The sequence below is a fragment of the Larimichthys crocea genome, chromosome XIII (assembly GCF_000972845.2).
Source record: "Larimichthys crocea isolate SSNF chromosome XIII, L_crocea_2.0, whole genome shotgun sequence".
Classification (NCBI taxonomy): Eukaryota; Metazoa; Chordata; class Actinopteri; family Sciaenidae; genus Larimichthys; species Larimichthys crocea.
Window position 1 is genome coordinate 44,793,860 of NC_040023.1, and position 20,679 is coordinate 44,814,538.

Consider the following 20,679-nt stretch of genomic DNA (forward strand, 5'->3'; position numbering starts at 1 on the left):
GCATTGCCAGTATAAAGTAGCATAAAGTAAGAAAAGTACAAGGACTTCAACCGTACAGCACAGGAGTAAATATTTGATAGTTAATCCACACAACTAGAAATGGAGACACAGATAATCTAGCTATTACATTTTCAACACCAAATACTTTGGACAGTTTGTATGACAATTCTGTCATGAAATGAACCCCAACCACCTGTCATCTATTTCCTAAAAACTAAAAACTAGAACACACTATACATAAAATTGTCAATAAGGTTTGTCTGCTGTGTGCTCTTATTTGTAAAGCACATTGCTTAGCCGGAACATTTCTCCCTGATAGCAGTCGTTGACTTGACACGTTGTCAGTTCTAAGCCTGTGTTCATCCAGCAGAGGAAACACTGCCGCCCTGTGGCCACAGGAGGGAAGACTCGTTTTACACTCATCATATATCATGTCCCTTCATCAGATAGAGACATTATCCATTCATTCCCTACAGACTCAGACTGCCCCAAACACATCTCTAAATATTATATTAATCCTGACTGTGGTCAATAAAATAAAAGTATTTTAAGTAGGGGTTGTGTTATCCTCAAATAGAGACAACACAAGCACACACTGTATCCTGCTCTCTAATCTCACATTTCTTGCCTGCAGACTCCTCACATGTCTTTTATTTACACATCCTCTGAGAAAACACACACAACAAAGTCAAAGTGTTAGATGTCTAAGTGTTATTGAGCATTTTCCTCGAGGAGGACATTGTGCTATATTTATCTTATCAGTTCTATATTGGATGATGAAGCCGATCATGATGTTCACAGTTCCCCTTAAATTCCTCTTGACATTTGGATGAAACAGTGCTTGTATGCAGATGATCATTCTCAGGGGATCATCAATAAACAACCTCAGGAGACATTTTCTCATCTGTTTTTCTAAAGACAAATGACCAGTCAGTCTTAAGGGAAAGGGAAAAGTGTTCAGGAGCTCTGAAACATTAGAAATGCTGCTTTTGACCTCTGTGCTGACCTGTAATCAGTCCTATGAGAATCAGATTACTGAAGTGTTCTTTGTGCAGCACAAAGAGCATCGTGTTTCTCTGTCTTATGGTGTTGTTTAACAAAGTGTGTGTCACTGATGTTATTGTTTGTGAAAAAAAAAAGAGTTCATTTTAAACCTCAGTTGAATTAAATCATGAAATGTTGCCTTTATAGATACATCATGAATATATAGGATATGTTAGTAATGCTGTAAATATTTCTTCAAAGTTACAGGGTTTTTTTTCATTTAAATTAAATATGAAATAACAACAGCATCCTTTGTCTTTCAGAACTGTATTAAAAGGTGCACTGTACTGTTTATAAATAATTGTTCACAATGTCACTCTCGCCTAAAATTCTGATATCTTATAAAATAGATTACAAAACTGAAACAATTACTGGATTATTGCAAACATTAACATGACCCAAACTGACTGGGCCCAGCTTCTGAGATGTGAATCATTTTGTTTTTTTTGTCATCCTCTATGATACTAAACAGAAAATCCTGTGTTTTGGACTGCAAAACCAATCAAATCAGTTTTTATTTATATAGTTCAATATTAGGTACAGCACATAACACGGATTATACACCTATTCAGATAAAGTTATAATATGATTTAAAACATCCATGAACTGTGAAATTGATTTACACACAAGAGATTTCCCCAAATAAAAAACATATACAAATGTGTGTAGAACAGAAATATGTTTGTAACATAACAAAAAGTAACTACTACAAAGTACATTTATTCTCTTTAGATCAGGGGTCTTCAACCTTTTTCAGCCAAAGGACCCCTTGGATGAGAGAGAAACAGAACAGGGACCCCTACATGTAATTCTTTTCTTTTCTTTTTTTTTTATGCGTCACATTTATAATAAGTTTTATATTTACTTTATTCATAACCTGTTTATATGCTGGGTTATTAGCCTATATGATTGATTTTTAAAAAGTCACATAATTATGATCATTAAATGCCCAGGGCGCAAATGTGGCCAGGACCGGCGCTGCTTTAGACACACTGATTCATGTGATCGTGATCGCTGTTTCTACTTTCTCAAACCCCCTGCAGTACCCCTGCGGAGCCCCTAGAGGTCACGGACCCCTGGTTGAAGACACTTGCTTTAGGTTAAGAGATGAATTTCAGGGGGTTTGTCATCTCGCGTGTTCGCTGAATATCTTTGCAGCGTTTGCTTTGACAGCTACCGGAGGACCTCTCTCTCTCTCTCTCTCTCTCTCTCTCTCTCTCTCTCTCTCCCGCCCCCTCTCTCACGCATGCGCACACCGCTCTCGCTCAGATGTCAGCTGCAGCACAGACAGCGGACAAACAGTTAGCTTCGGCTCGTTAGCGCAGGGAAGTGACACACTCTGACCAAAAGCCTCTCGAGCCTCAGCAAAGTAATGAAGTAGACTAGCCGGACAGCTAACTACGCGTACTTTAACCAGAAGAGGCTGACACTGTCACACGGTGAACATGGAGTTTGAAGACATAGACTCAGAGAGCCGGTGGCAAAAACTCTATCTAGTAAGTCTGTTAGCATGGCTAGCGCGGAGCTAACGTAAATAGTCAGTACTTGAAGCGCGCGTTTTAATTAGCGAGCTAAGAGTTGGGCTAGCTCGAGTATTCCACACGTAGACTGCTGTTCGTCGTGTTTTGAAGGGTTTGTTTCAAACTATCCGAACACTGCAGCACTTTAATGTAACCTAAATGTTACCGTAAGCTTTAGCCGTAAGTGTCATAAGTCTACATGTGCGTGGAGCTCACTGTGATGGAGCTGCTCTCGGCTCTGCGTGTTTACTGTCCACACTTATGACGAGCTTTATGATGTTTATTGCTGATAGTGACTGTGCCTGGTGGACCAACACGTTTGTGTCGTTGGTTATCTTCCTGCTGTGTTCATATCAAGTGTTCACACAGTTCTGTGTGTGTGCCAGCTAATGTCAAGTAACGCTTGTTGTGTGTGTGTGTGTGTGTGTCTGCTGCTGTCTGCTCTCTAAACAATCTCTTCTTTTTGTCTTCAGGAAATCAGGAATCAGTCCCACGAGTGCTCCTACAAAGTGGCAAAGTATCCAGAGAACCGCAACAGAAACAGATACAGAGACGTCAGTCCGTGTAGGTGGAGAGAGTTCACTTCCAAGTGTTCAGCAGTCTTCAGTTTCTTTAAACCTTTAACTGTGTCCGTCCGTTTACACCCGATCCCTAAATACTTTTCTGTCCCCATGTCACCTGCAGTCGATCACAGCCGGGTGAAGCTGGAGAACACGGAGAATGACTACATCAATGCGAGTCTGGTAGTCATGGAGGAAGCCCAGAGGAGTTACATATTGACTCAGGCAAGTGTCCAAACCTTTTTCTACCAGCGGTTAATAGTCACGCCTGCGTGACTATCATCGTTTGGAATAATTGATCAATCGCTTGGTCTGTAAACTGTCATAAAATGACTGATTACACACGAGGTTACACTGTTTGGTTTGTTCAGCCCTCACCATGTTGAACAATGAACAATGTTGTTTGTCATTTTTCCTGAAAATTGCTTAAAGTAGTAATCTGTTATTAAAAAGGTTGCAGAAGAATTTCCTGTCAACTTACGAATATGTTTATTGACTAATCACTAAAACAGTTCACTACTAAACTAACAAAGTTTATGACTAATTAAGTACTGTAAGTCATGTATAAGGAGCACACCATAAATTCCTCCTCTTATCTAAAACAGCAGTCCAGTTCATTAGTTTTATCAGAAAACCTCGCCGTCCAAGCTGCTTGGCCGAGCGGACTAGTTTTATTTTCCAGGCGGCATGCAGAGTTATGTGTGTATATGTTTATGTCACTGTGCATGAGGGCATAAGAGCAAAGAGTGCTACTTTGGTTGGACCTAAATCATTTTAGTGGTGAGTAAAGTCTCGCTGCATCACTGTTTAATGTTTAACTGTACGAGTGTGTGTGGTGTACGGGGCCATGTCGCCGCAAACGAAGCAGAGCTTTCATGATTTAACTTTGAAACATTTAGTAACAAGAGTCTACTTCAGTTTCAAATCAGTAAATAATGATCTTTGATAATATTCTGTTATTTATCAAGCAGGATTTAAAAGCACAATGAATATTATAAAAGAAATATTTCTTTTAAATAAGTAATATTCATAAGTTACACAGTATTTTGTACCTAATTATTTACTACCTTCATTATATATACACGTGTAAAATTTGATGAATGAATGAAAAGTGATAACATCCCAAAGTGTATTTCTTTCTAACTGCAGACAGTTTGACTGATTTTAAATATATTTTTGTTTCTGGATATATTGGACAAGACAAAAAACTAAAAGCTTTGACCTTAATTTGTGTGATAGATAATTAAATAATAGATTTTTATCTGAGAATGAAGATAAATCAACATGAATGTGTCAGATGACTTGTCCTCACAGCACCCTTGCCTACAGACAATGTTCTCAGTGTGTAGCTGTGCACGTAACAGAACAAACGGCGCCTTTATTCATTCAACAGGCTGTAGAGATGAGGTTTAACATATGAAGCAGAGCGTAACATGATTATAATATGCCAGAGGTCACTGAGCTGACAATGGCAAAGAAATAAACCTCGATAGGAGCGTCTGATTCAGTGCAACACAGCAGGAAAAGGAGCGTTGCAACATTTCTGAGTTTAACGCTCACCAAAAACAAACAGCAGGTAATCCCCCTGAAGGCCAGGACACCTGCGTTAGAGACATTCTCAGTTTCATTCGTTCACTGGAAAACAAACAAAATGCTCATGTGATTTGATCCTTTACTGTGTTATGATCGTGAACTGGGACTATAACTCTAGTCACAATTCTAGATAGATATCTGCTGTTTAAAAGTGCAGAACACCCCCAGTCTCTCATCTGGGCTTGAAATCATTTCCTCATTTGAATTCTGTACAATGTTTGCATTTTTCAGTCCTAACCACTGACATCAGACATAACCGCCTCCACCTATGTTATCACACTGACATCACAGATACCAGTCAAAATGAAAAGGACCTTTATAGAGGGTTTCATTTATTTTTTTAACATAAAGATTAGATTAGATTAGATTATACTTTATTTATCATACAATGGGGAAATTCTTTTGTTTGAGCAGCAAGGGTGTAATATACACTGTCAAAGTACAATAGAGATAAAAATAAAAATCGAAAAGTCAAAACAACAACAGACCAAAGTATCCTTCAGCCTAAACAGTAAATAAGAAAACCAATAAACAAACAACATACAAGTGTACAGATGTGCAAGGATGAGTACTAAAGGTGAAAGTGGCAGATATAAATAACATTGCACATGGTAAGTAATCGGACGGCGTGTTATATGGCACATGGTAGGTAATCGGATGAGATATAAATACAGATAAAAATAAGATAAATATAATATAAAGGCGAGGCGAGGTTACTTCAACAACGTCAGGTGACTGGCAAAGCCAAAGCCATCAACATTGGTCCATAAACTGAAGGCCAACACAGAGGCTTCTCCACCCCACACACCTTTTTAATATTCACATCTTCAGGAAATGAAAGGTCAAATAACCACTTTCAGTGTCATGTGTTTTTTTTTTTTTCCTGGCTAGCATGGCCACATGAAACTGATATGGGGCAAATAAAACCAATCCTTGTTCACCAAAATATATTTCTCACCGTTCCCCTAATCCTGTGATAAGTTTAGCCTTACCAGTTGAAATTTAGCCAACAAGCACACATTATTAGGAAGCAAAGGTATGTCGACATTTTCTGAAACGTTGGAAGCGTAGTAACATGACTGTTATGACTGATGTTATGACTTATCACTGAATTCATGTAGTAAGGACTAAATCTGGCGGCATTTCCACTGGATTCTGATGATGACCGGTTCTTCTGAAATGAGGCAAAGTCAGATTGTACAAGTTGTGTGTGGTTTGTAAATGTGTCATAATGTAGCAGTAAATAATGACTGTTTGAATTTAATTTTACAAAAAGTCAAATATTGGAGGTAATGCTCGTGTCTGTCCACTGAATTTAAGGTAACCTGAAACAATAAACAATAGTGTGATATTGTACACTGTTGGTTTTTCTGTCACTGACACATTGGACTATATTTGCACATGCAAAAATTCATGCAAAGCAATGACATATTGACATTATGCTTTGTGTATGCTATCTATTCTGTAGTATTGAGGATATATCTGACATTTAAAAATATTGCACTACACGACTCAACCACAACCACATCATAACCTTTAGCAGCCTTGACCTTTTAAACACATTTCATCATTCTGCAGATCTCTTTTGCATTTTGTAGTTATCACATTAATAAATCCTCCCACCAGCAGTTTCATAGAGAATATGTTCAGCTGATGTAATATTATTTTTAACCCTGAAAGATATATTTTAATTGGACTCCTGCCATGAACTGATCAAAGTGTGTGTGTGTCTGTGTGTGTGTCTGTCTGTCTGTCTGTCTGTGTGTGTGTTTGTGTTTGCTGTCCACAGGGCCCCCTCAGGAACACCTGTGGCCACTTTTGGCTCATGATCTGGGAGCAGAAGACCAAGGCAGTCATCATGCTGAACAGGGTCATCGAGAAAGGCTCGGTAAGTAGATACAATAATGTAATCATTAAAAACACAGCTCATTGTCTGCTGTGACATCTGTTTGTCTGCTGCGTACACACCCACACACTGTCTGCAGAAATACTGAACAGACAGACAGACACTCTTTGACAACGTTCGCAGCCTGCTGTGAAATTAATAATGCAGCTTGTTGAATTAATCGTGATTTCCGCTGAAACCGTCCACCGTGAAGCTTCCCTCTGTTGTCAACAGGATAACTGGAATTCATTGTTTTGACAGCGTGTTCACAGATGTATGTGAGGAACTGGGACACAAGCCCAACCTCCCTACTCTTTTAAATCCAGCGATCCTACAAAGTGCTGTTGAAACACACAAAGACTAACACTCTCCCCTTCGCTCACAGAGCAGCTGGACCTCTCTCTGTTTCTCAGTAAAGCAGCTGGAGTGGATTGCACTCAGTCATGAGATTCATTCACTGACTGTTTCTTAGAAATAGAAGATAAAGAGCACCTAGTCCAGATAGTATTAACCTCACAAGGATCTTTTATGTAGGCCAGCTCTCTAATCCTGCAGAGGCAAGGTTGCATAATACATATGTATTAAACAAAGGGACGTTGGGTGTAGAAATAACTTGAGTATCTGTCATTGGATTTGACCGTAGTACTGAGAGATGACTTCGTGTTCCCTGAAAAAAATATTATTCAAAATATTTGTACTTTAAGTGCACCACAAGATCAGGACTTTGTTTGTAATAACCATGCTTGGTATTTCCAAGTATTTAATTTATTTTTTATTAGTGTAGTGAAATAAGAGAAAGGTAACCGTTGGGTTACATTGAGACTGAATCAGTGGTGCTGTGGTCTGCTGGGGCTCTGTCTATCAGGAGATTTTGCTGATTAACCGGCTTTCTGGATGCCAGCACTCCCTCGCTCTTATTCACTGTACATGTCTCTCAACCACTGCTTCCTCTCAAACCATCGGACACAAAACACTTTGCGTCACTATTCTGCAGTGGAAACTGTGAGCCAGGCAGATTCAGAGGCTGGTTGCATGAAATTAACAAAGCTAGAACACAACAGGTGGAGTGTCAGAGTTAAGATAGTCTCACTTTCAGTGACATTTCAGGCTGACTGTGGAGGTTTGACCGGTTTAAGCGTCTGATTGGCATCTGCAGTGTGACATCGGCCTGTGTTTTTCCAAAAGTTGGACCCGACTTAAGTTCTCCGCTGCAGGTTGCTGCGTTTTCTGGCAGATACCTCTGTGACCCGCGCTTCAAAACAGACTACCCATTATTCAAATGAATGGAAAAACCTGTATTTTAGTCACTGCAGCGGATCCTGTCTGGATCATAAAACAGAAATTGATATTTGTAGATATTTGTATATGACTTGGCTTATCCATGTAACGTACTGTATGTGTGAGACTGACCAGGTAAATGTGCAGGTATGTGTGGGGTCAGAGAAGATGCTGATGATCAAACTGTCCTCTCCTGCCTCCAGCCTTGCCTCTCTCTCGTCCCCCTTTCATCTTTGTGACATGTTTAACTTATTTGGTGTCTCTTACCAGGTTTGTCTTCTTTTTGTTTCTGTGACAGGAAAAGTGTGCCCAGTACTGGCCCACGGCTGAGGAGAGGGAGATGGCCTTCAGAGACACGCGCTTCTTGGTTACGCTGTTGTCAGAAGACACCAAGTCTTACTACACCACCAGAGTGCTGGAGCTGCAAAATAATAGCGTAGGGCAAAATATTATTTAGAACAAGGGGATTTTCCAGTAAAGGTGGCAAAGGAGAACTGAAATGGTTCAGGCGTGTTATACCGAGAATCACATGTACCTGTGCTGTCTGAGGATTAATAGAGCTGAAAACATTTTTGCCTGTCACTAAAGCTCGATGTTTTATGTTTTTACTTTCAGGCACATTAAACATTAGTTCTTACCAGAGAGTAAATTTGGAGTAGAGTTTTCTGTTCTAAGAAAGTCTTTTCGACGAGATGCAAAGTGTTTGTAACGTGTAGGCGTTAAAGATGCAAATTTAAGTATCTAAAATACACAACATAGACTTAAACTGCCATGGTGATCATAAGACAAATAAGCATAAAGACATGTTGATTTTTGCAGAAGTTTCCAGAACTGAAACTGAAACCGTTGAAATGTTTGCTTAGTTCAGCTGTCAAACATGACTAAAAATAACCTCACCATTTTAAACAGAGGAGATAAAAATCATTTTGTACCTGTTAATGAGGCCTCTGTTTGTCTGCTTTCACAGACGGGAGAGAAGAGGGAGATCTACCACTTTCATTACACCACGTGGCCTGATTTTGGTGTCCCAGAGTCTCCGGCATCCTTCCTAAACTTCCTTTTCAAAGTGCGGGAGTCAGGAGCGCTGGGGGTGGATCACGGGCCGGCTGTGGTGCACTGCAGTGCTGGAATCGGACGTTCGGGAACGTTTTCATTAGTCGACACATGTGTGGTTCTGGTAAATCCTGCCTCTTTGTTCTATATGAGCTCCACTTTCACAGAGACCACAATCCAGAGGATTTGGTTACTTTATCTTCTAGATTAGTCACATTTTGTATGATCATAAAAAGTAGTAAAACACCACCAAATTGTCAGGATATTTAGACTATAGCACACAATGTGTCCCATTCAGACACTGTAACTAATCAGAATATGAGTTAATTTACTTAATCTTTGGCTGAAATGGACACAGTGTGACATGGTATATTTTTAACTAGATGCATAGAAATAAATACATTTGACTTGTGACCTTGGGCTGAAATGAAAAGAACATACTTTCTGACTGATTCCTGGTTGAGTTTGGATTTAAAAGAGAAAAAAAACACTGAAGAAAACGCCTCCAACTGAAACATAACCTAACTTTTATGTGGTCACGTACAACCCACAGCTGAAATACAACGTTGTTCTCTTGGTATGCTGGTAAACGCATGAAAACATGATGATGTGGAGGAAGATAAGCCAAGTCAGAGGAAAATATGATACTAAAAATGTCAGTTACAGCATTTCATCACAAAACTGCTGCACTATACTTTCTGCTGATGTGTAACAATGTGAGAAGCTTAGATTTTCCAACAACATTTGTCCTGGTTAGCTGGACTGATTTTTACATTGCTGTCGTGTCCAGATGGACAAGAGGAAAGACCCCTCATCAGTGGACATCAAAAGCATCCTGTTGGACATGAGGAAGTACCGCATGGGTCTGATCCAAACCCCTGACCAGCTGCGCTTCTCCTACATGGCAGTCCTCGAAGGAGCCAAGTGTATAACGGGAGACTCCTCTGTACAGGTATGTGCACCACCCACACCACAACCCATTCTGTTACTCAGTACTTTTATCTGTTTGTCTTGTAAACCCAGAGACTCCATTTCATCCCAGTGGGAGTTGTTTCTTCCGAAAAGATTTATTGAACTGATAAATGGTGTTGTATAACTGCCGGATTGTGTCTTGTAAGTAGAGAGATGATGGATGTACGATGCAAGGCCCCATGTGTGCCGTCTGTGCCAAGAGCAACTTTTAAATGTCCAACCACAATAAATATGCTACAAATATTATAGTTCTTCTTTATTTATCTGGTTCAGACACAGACAGGACTGTGTGAGAGTTTCTCTGCGCCTCTGTTGAACTGAGAATTTAACTGCAGTGAAAAACAAAAGTGTGGCAGTGTCTTGGCCTGGTATATTGGCATATTGTGTCAGCAAGAGAGCCACAGTGTGAACAGCTTTTCAACATTTTAAACCAAAGGATTATTTACAGGACAACATTCTGTGGAGTTTCCACGGGACTTAATGCCTGAGGTTGATTTGAATCTGACTTGGCTGACCAAAAACAAGTTACGTCCTTACATGCTTGGCTTGATGTTTGTTAGCCCTAGAGTGGGGAAATGATAGAAAGGTGTATTAGTGTGAGAGTGAGAAGTACTTAGGTTTTAGGAGACAAGTGTACACACTGATGAAACTTTAATGAAGTTTGTTTCATTTTCTGTGAAGAGTGCTGAATCACAGACAGACAGAGAAGCAAAAAAGTGTCCATGTTCATTGCATCCTTCTTGATATTACTAACACAAATGGACTCTTTCTCCACACTACCAATATTTTGATCCTTTTCTTTTTTTTAACTTTGCCATATTTTAATGTTTCCCTTCATATGTTAGGAAGTCTGTCTTTTAAATGATTAAACAGTCACCCAGTAAAAACAAAACTTTGAAACTGAAACTGATTCTTTCATATTCTCTTTTTATCAGCCTCTCACTTCCGTTTAGGTGGCACTTATGGGAGGATGCTTTTCCTTTTGTTTATGAACTGTTTTCAACTTAAGTGACAGAGAGAGAGAGAGAGCGAGGTTCTATTGTTGATGTGTCTCAGTCTTGAATAATTTCTTGTTGGTGTCTCCATTCTTTGTTGCGCGCATCACTCCATATCATTTCACAATGAACATGGCCAATCGTAGGCTGTTTTTAGTGAAAAATTTATGTTTAAACTAAATTTAAAGTCTAAATATATTCCAAATTCTTTTGTTCGCTCTTCTTCCTCCATCATAGAACCGGTGGCAGGAGTTGTCCAGGGAAGATCAGGAGCCAACATCGGAGTCCCCCCCCTCAGCTCAGCCTCAGGCCAGGTGTCCGACAGAGCGGTGCAACGGCAGCCAGCGGGGAGGTCAGCTGGAGGAGGGAGGGGACTACAGACAGGATGGCAAAGTGCCCGCACAGTCTCCCTGCAAGGAACAGGAGCTGGACGGCAGCACGACACAGTCAGTACACTCAGTCCGATTAAAGAGACATGCATCGATAGTTTGATCATAATAAGTTAATTGATTATTGTTGATTGGCTGATGAAATAAAGCATTCTGAATGAGAAAGGAGAAATGAATGAGATGTAATTTGACAGAAAGCTGTTTACCCATCTTCCTCCTGTTCACACAGTAAACGGCGCAGAGAAGACAGCATCTCCAAATCAGGCACAGCCAAGACGCCCCAAAGCAAGCCCAGGACGAACGACTCTGAGAAGAAGAGAAAAAGGTGATTACGTATACGAAACACGAAGCCATTCTTAGCTTCCAGGATGATTTGTCATTCACCATCACAGGTGCCACTTTTGTACGTTGCGTAATATATATCTATATATACTAAACCAGATCTAGGAGCTGGTGTTGGTGCAATACTTTTAAGATGTTGTTCCATAATGGGAGATGTAGCATTTGTAGACTGACATCATTTTGTTTTGTAGTTTCATTTTAGACAGAGCAGGCTGGCAGGGCTTTTACTCCACAATGAGTCACGTGTCATTATAGTTTCTTTTCACCTCACGGGGAGTCGAGGCAGGCTTTCCCCCTGCATGACTCAACCTCCTCACAGTTAGGCTTCATTTTCTCTATCCCTAATTTCCAGTTTTTTCACAACATTCTCAGTGATTTCATGTGAAGCCCCCGCTCTGATACTTGATGTTCTCATAAAGGCAGGAGAGTTAGACCTGATGATGCACTTATTTCTGATGACTGTGCACCTCCAAAAAACGGCTGACTAAGTCATTTCTCAGAAGCCTTTCCTTTATTGTGTGACATGTCAGTGTTGTTCCAGTAATTCAGCCCAAACTGCACCATTTTCTGACGTGGTCTCACTCTGCTGTTGTGGTTCTTCTTGGACAGTTTGGGCTGCATTTGCTGCACATGACAAGAGCTGGCCTGTCCAGTGGGGGGCAGTGTATCTTTACCCCCCTCTGCGACAGCGACAACGACCACGAAGAGCACATTTAAAGGACGAAGTTTACCCACAGCTTTTATAAAGAACTCCCACTCTTATACATGGAGGTGTGTGTGGTGTGTGTGTGTGATGTCTGCTGTGTTTTTGTTTCCCTTGAGGTTTTGTTCTTGTTTTCTTGATTTGCTTGGCCCCTGTGGTTTGGAGTTGTGTTAATTTTGGCTGCACTCTAGCATGGTGTGTGGTTGGGTGTGTATATGTGTGTACATTTGTGGTTGACGGTCGTTGGCGCTCTGAAATGTTAGGTTGAGATGGAAATAATGCAAGGTGCTAACTTCTTTTTAAAGAGCATCATCACATCTGAAGGCGAATTTTCATCTGTTCAATCTGTTCGAGCAAGCCAGAGATCAAATTAACAACTACCAAAGTTTTTTCTGTTGGGGGTGCTAGAACAGAATCATTGATGGTACCTTGACAATCATCCAAGGAAGTAATTCACCAATAAACAGTCAATTCTTGTCCTGAGGCTATAAATCCATCACACCAAACATGTTGAAGCTCATTCGATGCATGTTCGTATGGTTTTGCTGCTGTCCTAACTTTCAGACTCGCTTCATGAGGTCTTAAAGTTTCTTCAGGACTACAGCATGGCTGTGTTCTTGGTTTGTGGATTTGATACTGCATCAGTTGTGTTTTGGCCTTGTGAACGTTTCAATAGAAGTTTGAAATTCAGCAGCGGTTTGGTAACTGAACCTTTGTTCATTTAACAGGCTGGAGGACTGTTGAGTGTAACGTCTTGTGCTGTAGTTCATCAAATTAGATTTGGGCTGCAATTTAGTACATTTAGTCTAGGGGATGTCAGGGGACAGAATTGTGAAGCCAAATGTGTTCTAGAAATAATCAGTTACTATCAATTACTATCACATGAGACAAAGGAGCAGCAAGTCCTCAAAATAAGGAAGCTATAACGAGGGAATGTTCGGTATTTTTGCTTTGAAAACTACTTTGATTATCAAAATAGGTGCTGATAATGTTCTGCCATCTAACCAATCATTTCACTTCTAAAGACATTCTTTCTGTTTCATGTGTTATTTATGCTGGGGTGAGAAGGTTTGAGCGGTAAACGGCACAGACACAAACAAGGCTGGATTTAGCAGATTTATGTCTACATAACCTTTTCTCTGGCTGATTTTTGAAGGTGGCAGCACAGTAGGTGCTCATTTCATGTTCCCAGAACTCCACATTACATCTTTGAAAGTCTGACCAACAAACCAAAACCCAATCAAAGAGAGAGAAAAAAACTAAAAAAAGTGACATTTTTGCTGGATAAAGATTAATCAAAGATCAAAGTTTAACTGATTGTTTCACATCACACGGGGATGAGTCAGATCAGATCTAATGCTGTGTTGTAATGTTTAGAAATGACCACATTTGTGTTCAAGTGTTCAAAGCTAAGAATATCTGGGCAGATGTTGCTTTTTAAACACAACTGCTTTGCATTGATAATCAGTCTAATGTTGACACTGACATGCCACAGCTTCCCTTTCCTGCTCTGCCGTTTGGTTTTAGACACTCACTAACTTGATTTTGTGGCACGAGTCGCTTTGATCACTCCTGAGCTTCACTGACACTCTGTTAGGAGATTTGTCAAGTTCAACCTCTTTAAATACTCTGTGTGTTTCGACAGGGCGAAAACCAGTGACTGCTAACCACCTCCACCTGCGGCCACGCACCGACAGCTCTGGCATCAAAGCCAACATCGGCAGGGAATTCCAGCTCTCTCTCAACCTCTGTGTCCTCCTTCCTCAGGCTCCAAAAATACGCTTCCTCACCTACATCACAGCCAGCTCTCCTCTCTTCGCTTTTTTTTTTTTTTTTTTTTGGTCCAAGCTCAGTGGCATTATTCAGCCAATGCACACCTCCTTCATCTTTTTCCCTTAAGCAGCATGTCACTCCCACAATCCACAGTCCACCCTTAGATCTCCTCATGTCTCCTCATCCTCTCTAAACTGTTTACAGCAGACACTTCGACATTCTTTGAAGAGAGCACACGAGAAAACACACCAGCGCTTTACACCCGGGTCAAACCTCAACCACAGCCTGCTTCAGGATCAAGAGAATCCCTTGGGTTTATTTTGGCTTTAATATTATTTGCAGCTTTGTCAATCTATTATGCTTCTTTGCATCTATGAAATTAAGACTAATAGGGGCTATGCATTGCCAAATTGTAATGCTGTTCATATATGTATTTTTAGAAAACCTTTTTTCAGGAGGGGAAAAATAAAAATGTTCTATTTTTTATAAGAGATTACTTGAAGTTTTTCACAGTGATGGGGGGGGGTTGGTTAAATGAAAAGCACTGCCTCCTCCCACATGAGCAATTCAGTGGCATGTAATGTTTCCATGATGTACATAGTGTTCTTTTTAAAAAGATGTGTGTGTGTGTGCGTGTGTGTAAAAAGACATATTTTTGCTTGTAAAAAAAAAATAGATGAACGACAATGTTACAGATTTGAATACAGTAGAAAAGCTGATTTGATGACTTGTTCTCCTTTTGAAATGAATTTGTCTTAAGTTTCTCTTTCTCTTAGAGTGTTATCTACAAATAAAACTGGTATTATCTAGTTTACATAACAACCTGTCTTTGCTCTCCTCTGGTTACTTCACCACAAACAGTCCAGTCACTTCATTAGCTACAAGCAGCAAAACCCTAGCAGCAAATCTCAAAAATTAACATCTCATTTACAAACAACGGGGTGTGAAACAAGTTGTGGTTTTATTTAGTTTTTGTAGCATTTTTGTACATTTGGGTTTTAATGTTGCCAAGCAACCAACAAAGTTACAGTACTGTAGCTACAGCTACTGCGGTTAGCTAAGAAACATCCACAAAACAGCTATTTGTAGTTTTGAAACATTTTTGGGTCGTTTTTTAACAAACAAGACATGTTAGTTATTAAGTTATGCAGGTGCGTAGATTTTATCACTTAAGTTGGAGCCAGTCCAGCAGTTTTTAGTTTACAGTTATTTTACGATATTATATGTGACTTTCTATTTCAGTTATTTATTTTTATGCTAGGCTAGGCTAAGGTGGCCTTATGACTGTTGCCTGGCAATGCAAACAGTATCTTTTGTATTTTTAACCGAAAAGAGGTTAAATAAGGTAATAAACTAATTATATTTTTGATTTTAATACATAATTTGTTGGCAGTTCCACTGTGTAAGATTTAAAGGGGATTTAGAAAGCTGTATTTATGAATGTGGCAAAAACGGAATCTGATATTCATAACCATGTTTTCATCAGTGTGTAATCACCAGGAAAATAAGAATCATAATGTTTTTGTAACATTAGAATGAGTCTTTTACTAATCTACAGATGCCGTGGGTCCTCTTCCATGGAGTCTGCCATGTTGAACTTCCATGTTTCTACAGTGAATGGGTGAGGCGATAGGGTTGACGATGGCACTGAATCCTGCATATTGCCCCTTTAAGGTTCAAAGATGAAAATGGAGGGAGAGCAACAGAGGGTCAAGAGGTCCAGCTCTGTCCTGGACTGCCCCCTAGACTCCATAGAGGAAGTACGAGGGGAGGAGGTTGTTAGCAAAGCTGACATCCATCATGAACAACTCCTCTCATCCTCTGCATGAGACTGTGGAGGCCTTAAACAGCTCCTTCACACTGCAACTCCCACCGTGCAAGAAGGACCACTACCACAGGTCCTTCATTCCAACAGCTGTCAGACTCTTTTCTGACTTATGAGTAACTTCTTATCAGCATTGTGTACATGAGCTGTTGTGACAAGTGAATTTTACCAGTGTGGGATCACTGAAGTCTATATATTTTTGAGCAAAGCCTTAATTAATGTATATATAAAATATATTCGTTTTACTTTTCAAATGATGGATGTGTCTTTTTCAAAGCCAAACCTTGATTTTCTGGTTCTCTTAACATTTCCTCTTACAAAACACTGTCAGGACATTCCTTTCCCACAACCATGCTGCACGGAACCACCCAAAACAATTGTGCAGACAGAATGGGGAAACCACAAACTTGGCAAAAAACGGCTCAACAAGGTCAAAGTATGATTCAGAGTGCCGTCTTGTTGTTACAACTATGTAAGTTGTTGTAACATGTTGTAGAAAGGAGTCAGATTTCACAGAGGCGGGACTGCCAGGAACACAGCATGGCACCTGGCCAAGCACTTTCAGTTAGGGAGGCGAGTAGGCAGGGTTCAGTGAAAACAACAAAGTTATATCAAAGTCTTAATCATCTTAGGCAAATTTACACAGGATTCTTTATTGGAAAACAACATTTAAATGCTTCAGTACTAGAAAACAAAACTCTGTAAGTGCATGTAATGTTTGTACTTTTAAAGATTCTTATCAAAATAATGGAAACTGATGAACGTCCAAGAGTGGGAGGGTTCTTGTTGGGTCGGATTACAACCGTGTTTTATGTCCAGACCAGGTAAATACTAACCAGATTTGACCTCAGTGAAGAATTCGCTGAAAAATGTAATGATGTCATGTCACGGATGCAAAGAAAACATTTGTGAGTTTTCAGAGTTTTGACTTGCTGCAGTCCCCAGACACTAATTACGCAGCTAAAAATAGCAAAAACGAAATATGTGTGTATCAGAAGAGTGCCGGAGGGATGCCGCTGCCAAACAGAAGACTCCAAGAAGTCGGGATCTTCCATTGGTTGGGCTTTTGGCTCTGAAATGTGAATCCAAAAAAAAGCCATAATTAGAAATGTACAATCTTAAAATACATGCTGTACTGGTCATTTTCTCTCCATAGTGAAAAGTACTAAAAGCTCTGTCATCTAAGTGCACCACGGCCGTCTGCTCTTCACTTACAGGAGTGTCCAGCAGATGGAGCCAGTCGTTGAGGTGGTTGACGAGTGTGAAGGCGTCTGGGATGTTGTCACCCTCTGAGCAGAAGAGCAGCAGCACAGCCAGCGGGAGATCCTCCGCACAACTGAACACAACATGCAGCACACACGATCAGACACGTAACAAAAAAAACGGATGGTCAAATCCTGCTATTAATCAATTCATTAAAAAATACTGCTGCGGGGAAAGTGTTATTCTGCAGGCTTTACAGACACTTTTAAGTTGACATCTTGTAGAAAAAAGTGAGTGTAAAACAGTCAACACATTTTACGTGGTGTGCTGCTTGTCACAGACTCACGATTATGAGTGAATTATGTCAGAATGCCATATAACCAGCTCATCGTGCACAATTTGTTGCTGCAACTGGATAATTATGCAGAACCATCGAATTATTCCAGAACCACGAGCTCTATTTTGAATTTCTTAATTTGAAGTATATAAAAATAACTGCTTTGAACTTCTAACAATAGCCTCAATAGTTATCCAGCAGGCTGACACAGCTATTTTTTCTCTCTCTGTACCTGTCTGTGTAGAGGCCTTTGGTTATTCCTCCTCCGGGGATGTAAAGGCGCGGCTCTGTGTTGGCGTCTGTCAGTCCAGGGAAGGGTGCCACTCTCTCCAACTCCCTCCAGCCGAGCTCTTTCAACGCGTCCACACTCCCCTTCAGCAGGGACGGAGTGACCACGTACCTCAGAGGCGTGCTATCATGGACACATATTTGTCAGTAGACATGAGTGGCAGCAGAAAAAGGAAAGAAACGCAGCGTTGAAGTGAAATGAAGTTAGGTACCCTTGTAGCTGTTGGTCGTCCCTCTGGTAGGCATGGCTGCTGGACAGAACCACAGTCCTGGAGAAGCCGCTGGCTTTGATCCAAGACACGAGCAGCTGTCTGAACTTTTTGGATTTTGTCTGGAATTAAAACAAAAGTTAGAGCTGTAAATACTTTAACTTATTCCAATTTGAGTCCATGGAAACAAAAACCACATCGTCATTCAAGATAAAGACATAGTTCATGCTTTCAAATCATAATTCAGATAAAAGCTTAGATCATACAATTAAAAGGAGAGGCCTCAAACACACACAAACTGTGTTTACCTGAATAATTGGTGCTCTGATTTGAAGAACTGCTAACTTCAGCTCTGCTGCTGTGTAAACTGTTGATGAGAAAAGGTTGACAGATAAAATGAAGAATGTGTAAAATAACCTCGATCAGGCGCTCATTGTCAGTATAATAAAGAAAACACTTCACAGGTAAAATTCTCACATGTTCTCCTCTACAGCAACCAAATAATCAAGACCCAAAGATCCACATCGGATCCGCAGGGATCACGTCGTACCTTCTGCAGGAGTGTGCAGCTCCTCGACGTCCTCTTTGCAGGTGGCGTACGGGTTGTTCCCAGCCATGGGGATTATACAGTCTGTGTGCATGTAGCCCACTCTGCTCATGTTGAGAGTGGACACCATGAGGTCCACAGCCAGCTGGCCCACATTACCAACAGCCACTGCTGGCTGAGGGGAGAAACACAACAATAAAGGGTGATTAGCAACTATTTGAATGACTTATGTCTTCTTCTTTTTACAATAAACTGGATTATTTTTATATTATAACTATTGGTTGGACACAATAAGCAATCTGAACATGTCACTTATGAGTGATGGCCATTTGTTGCTACTGAATGATGTTACACAATCCAAATGAAGAATAAATGAACAGAAAATAATTGGCTTTAATGAAAATAAACATGATACAGAGCTCTGTATAGAACAGATTAGCTCCACCTAAAGCAACTATGACAGAAAAATGCTGCTCACACATGAATGGATCAGTAATAATAATATAATAATAAAAGTGCTTTTACTTTTGCTTTCACCCAATATTCCTGTTCATTTACAACTTTCATTTTTACGTCTTAAACGGAACAGAAATATTTTCCACATCCATTCAACAAACTGTGGTTACACTTCGCAGCACGAAAATGAAAGTGAAGCTCTGATTTACTGCTAACTACACATAGTCAGTCAGTCAGTCAGTCAGTCAGTCAGATAGATAGATAGATAGATAGATAGATAGATAGATAGATAGATAGATAGATAGATAGATAGATAGATAGATAGTCAGTCAGTTAAATAGTCAGTCAGTCAGTTAGTTAGATAGTTAGTTTAGTCAGTCAGCCGCCTCTCAGTCACTCACCATGACGAGGGTGAAATCCTTGAAACATGGCGCTGAGTTCTGTGCAGAGACAAACATGACGCAGCAAACACACAGCGCTAACAGGTACCGAGGAAGAGATTTAAAAATAACTGTGTTATTAATATGAAGCTGGACTTTTTCTCTACACCTGTGTCCTCGCGACAGTTTTCCTGTTTTGTAGTTTCATGCCCGGCGCTGTGGACCTTCCTGGTTCTCACTCAGCGTCGATTGTTGATGATTGCACGGTTTTAGTAGCTGACGGAAATGCCTGAATGAAAAGTAACAGGGACGTTTTATTTTGGTTGGGAAAAAAAAATCTGCAAAGATATGTACCGACTGTCACAATATGTGTTTATTGAACTATATGTCTGTGTGTAGCCCATATATTTAAACGTGTAACTCAAAGTTTCTATTTTAATCATTGATTTTAACGGTCAGGCTGCAGCTCCACAAAGATTTCGTGAGTATTAGAGATCAGCAACTCCCTTTGTAAGCCCACTACTACTACAATGACTTACACTACTACTACTACTACTACTACTGCTAATAATAATAATAATAATAATAAAATAAAGATTTTTTTTTTAAAGGTGCACAATTTAGTAAATCACCTTGCTTTTAATATGGTAGATTAAAAAGATGTGCATCCAAATGTTTAAATGCACTTAAATACCTCCTAACCCTTCTAATGACAGCAGAATGTCTTTTCACTCTGCACTGCTCTTATGAAACCGACTCATCTTTCCAACTTGTGAGTCATCAGATTGATCGGTGGAGGGCTTGTTTATTCTTTCATCATTTTTAATTGGGCTAATTTGAAGATTAAACTCTGTAAACTAAAACAGCAAGTAAGGAAATAAGGAGCACTGCAGGTGGATCTCTAGCTGCCTTCAGGACGTTTGTATAATCAAGTCAAAGGTTCATGGAAACAATGACCGTCATGTGTGCAAGGTGCAAAACTGGGGGTAGCCTTTATTATCTTGCGGCATCAAAACAAAGTTGTAAAATCATTATGTAATTTAACACCAAGCATTTGTTTACAGACTAGTAATATTAAACATGTGCTAATTGATACATGTATGTTCTCTTAATGTAACATAAATCATTATAACTTTAGTGGTATTAATGGCAGGTAATTAGACAGAACACTGCACAGCCAGTTTCTGAAAGATAAAAGTACTTCATCTTGCAGTAGGAAAACACTTCTTACTACTGACAGATGACTCCCTCTCACCTGACTGTCAGCTCACCACCTGCTGCTCATCGTCCAGTCGTCCTATAGGACTGATTCAACCTTCCAGACATT

At 40.0% G+C, this 20,679-nt stretch overlaps 2 protein-coding genes across 3 annotated transcripts; one reads left to right on the forward strand and one right to left on the reverse strand.

The window, feature by feature from the left end:
- Window positions 1–2,285: 2,285 nt before the first annotated feature.
- ptpn2b (protein tyrosine phosphatase non-receptor type 2b) lies at window positions 2,286–14,926 on the forward strand. Of its 2 annotated transcripts, none has more exons than XM_019263309.2 (10): window positions 2,286–2,540; window positions 3,038–3,128; window positions 3,249–3,349; window positions 6,507–6,605; window positions 8,179–8,316; window positions 8,848–9,057; window positions 9,724–9,885; window positions 11,138–11,346; window positions 11,519–11,614; window positions 12,241–13,953. In XM_019263309.2, the coding sequence occupies exons 1-10, from the start codon at window positions 2,490–2,492 to the stop codon at window positions 12,263–12,265; spliced, it is 1,182 nt and encodes a 393-aa protein (XP_019118854.1). In that variant the 5' UTR covers window positions 2,286–2,489; the 3' UTR covers window positions 12,266–13,953. The 2 variants fall into 2 exon arrangements, with proteins under 2 accessions (XP_019118854.1, XP_010728753.1); XM_010730451.3 differs by lacking the exon at window positions 12,241–13,953 and adding an exon at window positions 13,980–14,926 and having other exon boundaries at window positions 2,289–2,540.
- Window positions 14,927–16,560: 1,634 nt separating this feature from the next.
- Window positions 16,561–19,602, reverse strand: psmg2 (proteasome (prosome, macropain) assembly chaperone 2). The gene is made up of 7 exons (XM_010730448.3): window positions 19,374–19,602; window positions 18,520–18,691; window positions 18,278–18,336; window positions 17,973–18,091; window positions 17,705–17,884; window positions 17,148–17,268; window positions 16,561–17,004 (listed from the first exon to the last, which is right to left on the reverse strand). Exons 1-7 carry the CDS (start codon window positions 19,428–19,430, stop codon window positions 16,924–16,926), a joined length of 789 nt encoding a protein of 262 aa, XP_010728750.2. The 5' UTR covers window positions 19,431–19,602; the 3' UTR covers window positions 16,561–16,923.
- Window positions 19,603–20,679: the final 1,077 nt, after the last annotated feature.

Coding starts and splice junctions, on each gene's coding strand:
- ptpn2b (XM_019263309.2), top strand. CDS start 2,490: ATGGAGTTTGAAGACATAGACTCAGAGAGCCGGTGGCAAAAACTCTAT. Junction 2,541..3,037: donor GGTGGCAAAAACTCTATCTA/GTAAGTCTGTTA, acceptor TTTTGTCTTCAG/GAAATCAGGAATCAGTCCCA. Junction 8,317..8,847: donor TGGAGCTGCAAAATAATAGC/GTAGGGCAAAAT, acceptor CTGCTTTCACAG/ACGGGAGAGAAGAGGGAGAT.
- psmg2 (XM_010730448.3), bottom strand. CDS start 19,430: ATGTTTGTCTCTGCACAGAACTCAGCGCCATGTTTCAAGGATTTCACC. Junction 17,885..17,972: donor GACGACCAACAGCTACAAGG/GTACCTAACTTC, acceptor TGTCCATGATAG/CACGCCTCTGAGGTACGTGG. Junction 17,005..17,147: donor TCCATCTGCTGGACACTCCT/GTAAGTGAAGAG, acceptor TTCACATTTCAG/AGCCAAAAGCCCAACCAATG.